This window comes from Neophocaena asiaeorientalis, unplaced genomic scaffold (genome assembly GCF_003031525.2).
Source record: "Neophocaena asiaeorientalis asiaeorientalis breed wild unplaced genomic scaffold, Neophocaena_asiaeorientalis_V1.1 scaffold67, whole genome shotgun sequence".
Classification (NCBI taxonomy): domain Eukaryota; kingdom Metazoa; phylum Chordata; class Mammalia; order Artiodactyla; family Phocoenidae; genus Neophocaena; species Neophocaena asiaeorientalis.
The window spans coordinates 11,633,150-11,642,949 of record NW_020173731.1 but is presented as its reverse complement, the minus strand read 5'-3'; the positions used below and the strand labels follow the sequence as shown (position 1 = coordinate 11,642,949).

General features: G+C 51.9%; 1 protein-coding gene across 5 annotated transcripts in view; it reads left to right on the top strand.

Moving 5' to 3' along the window:
- Positions 1–9,800, top strand: part of NFASC (neurofascin) — a 70,240-nt gene that overhangs the window by 51,573 nt on the left and 8,867 nt on the right. The window contains exons 24-25 of one of the 5 annotated variants that reach the window (XM_024751004.1): positions 3,420–3,536; positions 4,717–4,869. The exons of the other annotated variants lie outside the window; for them this stretch is intronic. Of the exons in view, the coding sequence (XP_024606772.1) occupies positions 3,420–3,536; positions 4,717–4,869 (270 nt within the window). The remainder of the gene's footprint in view (positions 1–3,419; positions 3,537–4,716; positions 4,870–9,800) is intronic. 5 annotated transcript variants of the gene reach the window in all.

Here is a 9,800-nt window from a genome sequence, read left to right as displayed (position 1 = left end):
GGCGGGGCTGAGATGGTGCTGGTCAACACCTCCCTTTGTTTCTGCTTTGAAAGCACAAGAGACTAGATTCTCTGTCTGGTGGCCTAGAGGCACAGAGCACCCGCCCCTATGGTGGCCTCCACTGCTCAGAGCCCCTGTCCTAACCTCGGATCCCTGTTCTTTAACAGAGGCCCCCGGGCCCCAGACTGTAGGGCTGCCTCCAACCACATGCTGAGGGATCAGCTTAGGGCTGAGCACTCCAGAAGGCAGAGAGTGGGGAAGGAAAGGGCCTGACACTGCAACCAGCCTGGGAAGGCTTCCTGTCTCCGCCATGATGCCCCAGCCTTGCAGCAGAGGGCTGAGGAGTGGGGAGTGGCCAGCCATGCCAGGTTCTGTCCCCAGAACCGTGCGCCTCCCTTGCACCTCTCCCCGAAAGGCGCACTTATAGACTTTTCTAGTCAGAGCTTGCAGGAAATGACATTACCGAGGAGTCCTGTAATGCCAGAGAGTGCTCTGTGGCTCTCCCCACTCATATTCCCCACACCCCCAGATATACACACGGAGGGAAAATCGCAGCCTTTCTAGGGGCCCGTGGTAAGAGTCGATCCCAGGGCTGGCCCGCCGAGCCCAGAGAGTGTGCTGTTCCCGCATCATGCATCCAGGCCAGGAAGCTCTGTTATTCCAGCACGAGGAGACCCCCTCGGGAATCCAGCAGTACTTCTAAGAACTGACATCAAACACTCTTATTACCACGGAGGGGAGGGCCTCCAGCTTGTGGAGCCACAGGCCAGCTGTAAAGCACGATGCAGCCGGCAGGGCTGGCAGGAAGCACCCGGAACCCTCTTCCAGCAGCTGTAGAGCTGTAGGCCCCCTCTGTTTCCTGGGCAAGCCCCTTCGCCTTCCAAGGCCTCGCTGTCACCCATCCCACCCCTCTTCTCTCAGCACTTGGATGAGGATAGAAGCTTAATGCATGTGTGAGTATCTTCTTCAATCCAATTACATGGAGTTGTGTGAGCCGTAAGGGGAGACACGTGACACGTAGCTGACATTATGCTCCTCAGACCTTGAAAACACTGATTTGCCTTAAAGCTGCAATAACGAGAATTTAAACAGCGTGCTCTGTAGGGAAGAGTTGGCTGAGAGAAACCTGCTAGGCTGTGAGAAGCTGCCATTGGCAGTTTGGTGACGGGTGTTCTTTGGGTCCACAGTGAGGCTTCTTTTGCATTCAGGTGGGCCTCCGTGCCCCACTTCAATGCTCCGAGTTCACAGAGGAGATGTACCAAGAATGAAGACAGGGAGTGGGTCTTGCCCGTTCTGGAAGGATTGGCCTTGCTGTCACAGAGGAGTAGCCTATGGACTCTCACATCCCAACTGCTAACTGAGCCTGAGATGCTGCGGGCGCCCGGCCACACTCTGACCTTATCCTTAGAGCTCGGGGGCTCCCCTCAACATTCTCATCTCCCTCAACGCAGCAGAGTGGCTCTGTTGTCCAGGATTTTCAAAATGAAAGTTCATCTTTATCGTGTCTTACAACTTAGGACAAGATGTTTCCTAAGTTGACTCTTTTGGGTGGTGAAATGGGACTTTTTCTTTGTCCTTACCTTGTCTTTTTCAGATTTCAAGGGATACGCCTTAAGTCACATCCCAGGAGCTGACAGGACAGTCCCTGTTTCCCCTCACTTCTTCCTCTTGTTTTTATAGTAATTGATAGCTTTCCTTCTTGGCGCCTTTCTTTGAGCTTTTCTGTTCTTTAGTGACCGTCATCTTGGTCTCTCTAGATGCCAGTGCCTTCTTCCAGCTCCCACCTCTAAATCATTTTGGTTTCCCATTGCTTGACCGTATCTAATAATGCCCCAATCTCCATTACCTTTAAGACGGTCAGATGTAGGCCAGGGTTGTATTGGTGGTCAGACTGTCTAAACCCAAATTCTTTGGACCCAGGGCTGAGGAGGAAAAATCTCAAGTTCCCAAATCATAACTGATCATAATTCATTCCCACTAGAAAGAGCCATGAGATTCTAAGGAGCTGGGATTTGGGCTGAGTTAAAGCAGCCGATACAGCGGAAACCTTTGGCAGATCAGTAAAGAAGGCTGCCTTCTGCCCTCCCCACGGAGAATGCCTCGTGCCATCAATGGAATCTCTTTCTAAAATGAATCATATTCACCTGGGGCGACTGACAACTGACAAGGTTGTAGTAGAGAAGGTGCTTCTTTGAAGTGGAGACCAGGAGATCTTTTATCACTTCCCCCAGCCCTGCAGACTCAGCCACATGTCAAATAGATAATGAATAAATGCATCACCAAGGTACTCTATTCATTTATTTTTGACAGGTGAGTCGGTGACAGTGCCCCCTTGCATGCTAATAAACTATAGAGGAGACACACTTGTAAAGTCTTTGAAATATAAGGCTTCATGCTAGTATTCCACTATTAAATCTTTGCTGGGAAATGGGGTAATCAGACCGCTGGGATGCTTGAAAAATGATTACGTTTGAAGATCAGTGCCATTCTCCTGTCCACAGGCTGTAGTTTCAGACAGGGTGATGGCTTTGATAAAGTAGCTCCCAGCTCATAGGAGCTAGATAATTAATGTCTTCTGTGTTACATAGAGATCAGGCCTCGAAGATACAGTGCTGAGAAGGCAACAGAGCAGGAGTCTTCTGGTGTCTGGACCACTGAACGTTGGGTGTCAAGAAGGAGTTATCTTCTCTGGTCCCCTCTAGCCCATGAAAGGGAGAGGAAGGATTCGTACTGTCTCTGCTTGGGGCCCTGGGGTTTTAGGCCCCAAGTCCCCTTAGAGAATCTGAGGCCATTTTTCAAGAATTCAGCATCTTGTTGACCAAGAATGACCCCAGGGGCTCCTCAGACCAGAGTCACCCTTGTAGGTTGCCGTTCTCCACCTCCAGTTTCAGGATCCCATTAAGGCTTTCCCCTGTTTGGTCCTGTCCTTTCTGCAAATCTCAACATGACTCTCGAGTGGCTTTTCAAGATACCCTCTCTCCTTCCTGTAGAATGTCTATGGTTGAGGGGAAAGAGGCTGGCACACCTCTCCCGCCCCGTCTGCATCCTAGCTAATGGGGCTTTTCACTGGCCCCTTTGGCTGCCCTGTTCACATCCACGACAAGGGACCTAAAAAGGGAATAAACCCAGGTTAGAGCCTCCAACGGCCTGGATCAAACCCACTCTTTCATTCCTACTCCCACCTACGTGGACACATAGTTTCTGGCTCTCCCTCACATACGGGTCCTCCTGACTGGACTTGCTCATACCTAGCCTGGCTACCAAGGCTGCAGCTTGGAGCTCTGTCGGGCCCTGTGCACAGCCACTTCCTACTCTACCCTTTCCTAGCTGCCCGCGCGTGCGTGTGTGTGGTGTGTGTGTGGTGTCCGCAGCGCTGCCTCCCTCCTCACCACTAACTCCTCTTCTAACCCCCCTGCCAGCCCCCGACGAGCGATCCATCTGGAATGTCACAGTGCTCCCCAACAGTAAATGGGCCAACATCACCTGGAAGCACAATTTCGGGCCCGGAACTGACTTTGTGGTTGAGTACATCGACAGTAAGCATTCTGTGCGCGTGGCGGAGATGCCATTAAAAAGATCCCATGCGCTCCCCCAGGCTCAGGGAGGCCTTCCAGCCGCTTCGTTGTGGCTTAATGAAGTCGACGTGTGCTCAGGTGGCAGCGAGGTAGGAAGAGCAGACTCGAGGAGGAGGAAGGGGTTTCTGCGGCCGTTAGTGAAGGTCCAGGGGTGCCTTGCGGTGGGGGCGGCCTGGGTGAGGGGCCCTTCGTCCATTTCCTGCCCAGGATGACGGTTCTGGTGGCCCTCCGATGAGCCAGATCTCACCTTTGCTTGGATCTCCTTAATTCAGGATCCAGATTCTCAGCTGTCTCCCCTAGACAGGCTGGGCCAGTCCAGACTTGGGGTTCAACTGTGCTTTGCTCACAGAGGGACACCAGCTGCTCACAGGTCAGAGACACCGTCCAGGGTCACTCGACTCAGCTGGTGGCTTGAGCTGAGCTGTTCATTCTTTACTGGACCTGGGGAGCAAGCGTTGAGATTTGTGAGGCTGTAAGGTGTGGTCAGGCTATCTGCCTTCTCTGAGTGAAGGCCCCTGTTCCTGAGGGCTCAGACCCACCATGCTGGCCTATTTGGCTTGTGCTGGGAATCCACCCAAAGCTCTTTGAGGGAGAACAAAGCCAACTCTTAGTTCTCTGCGGTTGGAGAGAGCTTCACATCCACAGAATACAGAATTCCTAGTTTGGTCCGCACTTTTTCAGACACCCAGGCACTCGCTTCTCCTGATGTGTGAATTCACCACGCAGCGAGAAATGAGAGGGGAAACCAGGAGTGAGAGCTGAGAAGCAGAGGCCGTCTCACCTCCGGTTACCGTGAGGGATGCTGACTGGCTCTCTGACCCTCTCCAGGGTAACGGAGCGCTGGCTGACACCCTGAGAGCTTAAGGAAGCAGGTCATGATGTGCTAAGTGCTTAAGACTGGGGTGAGGACAGAAAACTTTAGGAGAGGGAACAGTGTCCTAGGCTGCAGGGCCATTGTGTAGGAGAGTCAGCATGTGAGAAAGCTGGTGGAGCTGCCCGGTGACCTCCAGGTCTGCACGACAGCCTGGCCCCTTCCCCCACTCTCCATGCTTCTACCTTTGACAGGTGCCCAGGAGCCTAAGCACTGCCTCTCCGGCTCATCATGCCCAGCCTTAGGCTGACTGAGGTTTCTGTTCCCCAGGCAACCATACGAAAAAAACTGTCCCTGTTAAGGCCCAGGCCCAGCCCATACAGCTGACAGACCTCTATCCCGGTATGACATACACGTTGCGAGTTTATTCCCGGGACCACGAGGGCATCAGCAGTACCGTCATCACCTTTATGACCAGTACAGGTGAGAGGGGATCTGGCCTGACCTGGCCGTCCCCTACAAGCATGGGGCATGTTGTTCTCATTGTCGGCTTCCTGCTTGTCTCTTCTCCTCGGAAAGAAGACTTATCCTCCCATTTCCTCACCTTGCATGACGTGGCTCTGCTCTTCTTATGTGTCAGTCTGCAGCTCCCCGGAAGACAAGACGAGCCAAAAGTGCATGCCAGTAGATAGGAAACCATGCTTCTGACCCTGTGGGGATGAGTGGGATGTCAGGGGGTAACGGAGGCGTTGTAGAATGAGGGCAGGGGAGACCACCTGGCCTCCACTGTGCTTGAGCCACCAGGGCTTGGTGTATATGCAGACATGGTCCCCGTGTGTGGGTCTGGGGGCAGTGTGTCCCGGAGGCACAGGGGCTTGCTTCTCGCACGTGGGGTTAGGGGATAGGCCATCCAAGGGTCTTGACCCCCAAATCCTCCCAGGAACCAAGCCAAGGATCAGCATGTATGTCACTGCCTTGCCACTGTCACCTGTTGTTTAAAAATTCGAAAGTGTGTTACACAAGTTGTTTTGGTTTAATTTTGCCCCAAGTTTGTCGTGGCTTAAATGTAGTTGACCTTTGGTCGTACTGGGGAGGGGAAGAAGCTTTCTAATCCTGAAAAAGCTCTGGATCTATCAGGGCTGTGGATAGAGAAGCTTCTTTACTTGTACCAACTGGGGCTCAGTAAAAGGTGCAAGGTTCAGAAATCTCTCTGTTGATCAGGGTGGCTGGCAGTCTGGAGACCGTGAGGACACTTGCTTCTCTGTCTGTGTGTCTCTTTAAAATCATCCAGGCAAGCTAGCCAAGTGGCCAGTTTGCTGAGCCCTGGGGTAAGGATGAGTGTGGGGAAAGAGACTGAGAGAGGAAAGCACCAGTCCCTGCCTCAAGGCACATCCTAACCACGTGCAGGTTGCTAGACACAGGATAAAGGAGAAAACACACAACGGTTTATATGAACTTCTGAATGTGGACTTAAGTACGGATTACCCTTCTTGCGCCCGGCTTGACGAGGCTGATCTTGGTAGCTTGCACCTTGAGAGTCACTGCCCACGTGTATGAGGGCCTCACTCCACCCCTGCTAGCCTGGCGCCTCCTGGTCTGGGTGTCCCGGCCTCCTCCCTGTGTCTCTGCCTGTCCTGTGCATGCCCATGCCATCGAGTCTCGGGGAGTCTGAGAGTCCTGCTGCCTGCTTGAGGCTAACCCGGCCAACTCAGGCAGGATGTCCATGAGCAGCCAGGTCATCCTGGGAGCCAGGCCAGGGGACTGGACAGTTGACCAAGCAGAGCAGGTGGCTGGATTCTGTCTGACCCAGTCGAGGTCCCAAGCTGTTGCTCACCTGTGCGTGCATTTGATTTTGCTCATTACAAACTTGAGTCCAGCAGAAAGCAAAGATGAGATTTGAGGATGGCGTTCCATCCTAGGGATTGCAGCGAAAGCCAGCTCAGCCTGCTTTCAGACTTTGACTTCTCCCAGAGCTGAGCCCTGGGACTGTGGGTGAGGGTTGGGGAGAAAGAGCCAGAGCAAAAAGGACCAGCCCCTGCCCTGGGGTATGTCCCAATCTGCTTTGAGATATGAAACGCGCAATACAGAAAAATAATAATAATGATTGGTAATACGCTTCTGAATATTGACTCAGGTGTTCATCTCTCTTTTCCTGTGGTTGCTATGGAGAAACTGATCCCATAACTTGCTTTCAGAGTGATTGAGGCCTTAAGCACTTGCACGTTTCCCCAGTTCCTCCCAGTGCAAGCTGGAGAGGGCAGGTATGACCCTCGCCCTGAGTACATACAGCTCACTTACCTCACCGGCTGGCTGGAAATGACTATGTGCAAACCACATAGAGAAGGAGAATATTTCCACTTTCTGAAGTTCATGTGTGTCTGTGAGTGTGTGTTCAGATCCTTTGAAAACACACAAAGGAGTGGCTGGACTCCAGAGTCAAGTTCACACAATGTCCCAGGTCCCTGTGTCTCATCAAAGTAGGTGATCATCTCTGGGCCCAACCACTAGTCATTTAGGCAACCACAGGCCATCACTGTAGTCTATAGGCTCAAACATGCTACAGTGGTTCAGGAAGGAAATGGGAGAAAACCACAAGGAATGCTAACAAGCTCCCCGACTCTCACCAGAAAGATCTCACATGGGAAGTTAATCACCAATTCTTGAAGCTTTTGAAGCCAAAGAGACCCGAGGGACCACAGACACATAACCCTGGACTCCAGGAGGCCTGCCAGCTCTTACATCCTGGGGCAGGTGGGATGGGGGGCTGACGGGGGCCAGCGAGACAGACAGCAAACTGCCTTAGACCTCAGGGACTCCGGGAGGAGGGACATTAGGGGACCTACTTGTATTGGGCCTCTTTCTGCTGTGTTTGGGAGAAACCCGGGATGGAGCGAGGTGAAGATGGAAAGGTGTAAAATGATGCTTAAGTGAGAGCAGCCAAGCTAAACTGCATGTGAAGAAGCCCAAGGGCTTCCCTGGTGGCGCAGTGGTTGAGAGTCCGCCTGCCGATGCAGGGGACGTGGGTTCGTGCCCCGGTCCGGGAAGATCCCACATGCCACGTAGCGGCTGGGCCCGTGAGCCATGGCCGCTGAGCCTGCGCGTCCAGAGCCTGTGCTCCGCAGCGGGAGAGGCCACAACAGTGAGAGGCCCGTGTACTGCAAAAACGAACAAACAAACATAAAAGCCCATCCCTGTCATGCTTGTTCATCTGCCGTATTTCTGAAATATCATTTTTTTGCTGACTTTGAGTGACTGGCCTCTCTCCAATGGCCAAACCAATTTCCTCCTGATGAGAGTTCGGAGTTATGGGAACTGCCTGCCTTGCAGGTGAATTGCCCGTTTCTGAGCAGGATTGTAGGGTGCGGTGTGGAAGGCACACAAAATATGGCCTCCAGGCCAGAGTAAGAGTTATTAGGACCTGTGTGTCCCCAGTGGATGGGTGCTGATCTGGCTTCCGTTAGCTACAGCAAAGGTGGTGAGTGTAAATATACCCTGGTCTTGGGATGTTGCTATGACTGTGTCCGTTAGGAATCTGGAAACATGTTGAACGGATCGATTAAGCGTGGTGTTAGCAGACAAATGTAACTGCCTTGCAAAAATGCCTTATTCCTCTCAGAGTCTGTGTGTGGGGTCACGTTGTGAGTGAGATCACGTCCTAAATTTCTTTTGGTTCTTGAGAAACAGAGTCATTTTGATGGGGTCTGGTTGAGCCCACCTTACCCCAGATCCCACTGGGTTTTTGGTTTCTTTGTTTTTGTGCCTCATTGACACTGATCAGTTCTAGGTGTACAACATAATGATTTGACCTATGTATATACTGCAGAATGATTAACACTATAGGTTTAGTTAACATCTATCACCAAGCATAGTTACAAAATCTACTTGGTTTTGAACAGCCTTCTGTGTCCAAACTTCACAGCAATTTCTTTGATCTTTTCAGTGAGGACTGAAGGTAACATTTGAACTTTACGTGGTGCTGTCAGGAATGGAAAGCTACATTTAATTTCTAAATTGCCCATATGGCCACTTTCCCTGGAATTGTGACTTTCTCTCCCAAGAGAAAGGAGTCTCGTGGGAGACGGCTATCAGCAAGATGGTAGAGCAAACAGGTCACCGCAGACATTCAGACCAACTTCTCTGCAAAAGGTGGCGACCACCATCCAAACACAAGTTGAAGTGGCTCCTTCATCCCAGTGCCCAGGTGGCACGTGGTCAAGCCAATATCCATGTGACCCTCCAGCTGGTATCAGGAAAAAATGAGAGAGATACCCCAGGTTAACCATAGCATATTAGGATTCAATCGGTCATTAATCAGTAAGTAGTCAATGACTGCTTGTTAGGAGATCAACATCGTGCTAAGTACGGGGGGGGGCCCAAGGAATCCCCTTTTCTCAAGCCTTAATAGTATCACTGGACATCAGAACGCAAGAAACAGAGCAATTAAATGTTACATTGTGCAGAGTAAATAGGGGTGAAGTGGGGGTTCAGAGATCGGTGTGAGCTGGAGGAATGGGAGATTCAGGAAGGAGGGGGTACAATGTGGAAAGGTGGAGGGCAAGAAGGGTGGCGATCCAGGCTCTCTGGGGCAGGATGGGAAGAATGCAGGGAGGGGAAGACCAGAGCACCTGGCATGATGGAAGTGTTCTGGGAACATGATAACGTGATGTGTCATTGTATCCTTGGGATCTCATGGACACTGGGGTGAGGGGACTCCTTTAGAATGGTGCAGTGACGTGAATATGAGAGACATTTTGGAAGGAGTAAAATGATAGCCCTTAGAGGTGAGTCGTGAAGCCACTGGCAGAAGCATGGGGGCAGGAAGGGGGCAGAGGGACCGTCCAGGGAGGTGTCAGGAGCAAGCCCTGGGCTTACAGTGTGGGACAGGCTGGAAGGACAATGAGAGATGAAAAAAAGGATCACCAGTTGGAAGGGCAGGACTGGAGGGCAGGTGAGAGTAAGAGTCAAAGGTGTCGAGGTAAGTCTGGGAAAGATGCCCTCAGTGATGGTGGATGAGCGCTGAGTACAGAGGGGCTCGAGGTTAGCGTCTTGGGGGCAGAGAAAGGAGTTGGCAGGAGCTGGAGATGATGGAAGATCAAAGAGTTTACCTATAAGAGGACAGTGCGTGCACTAGAGCCAAAAAGTCTGCCAGGTTCCTCGAGGGTTTTTTGTTTTAAGGTACAAGGAGCTTCAACGTGCTTGACAGCAGAAGGGAGGAGATAGCACAGAGGAAGAAATTGAAACTGCTAGGGTTTTCAGAGATCCTTACAGGATTGAGCCACCAAGGAGGTGAGGCATTGGGTCCCTTCAGAGGGGAGAGAGGAGAGCCCTACTGGACACAGAAGGAAGGGACAGTCATGGAGGCTGTGAGGTTTCAGTGGTCTCCAGAGTGGAGCAGGTGAGCTGGACACAGAGGC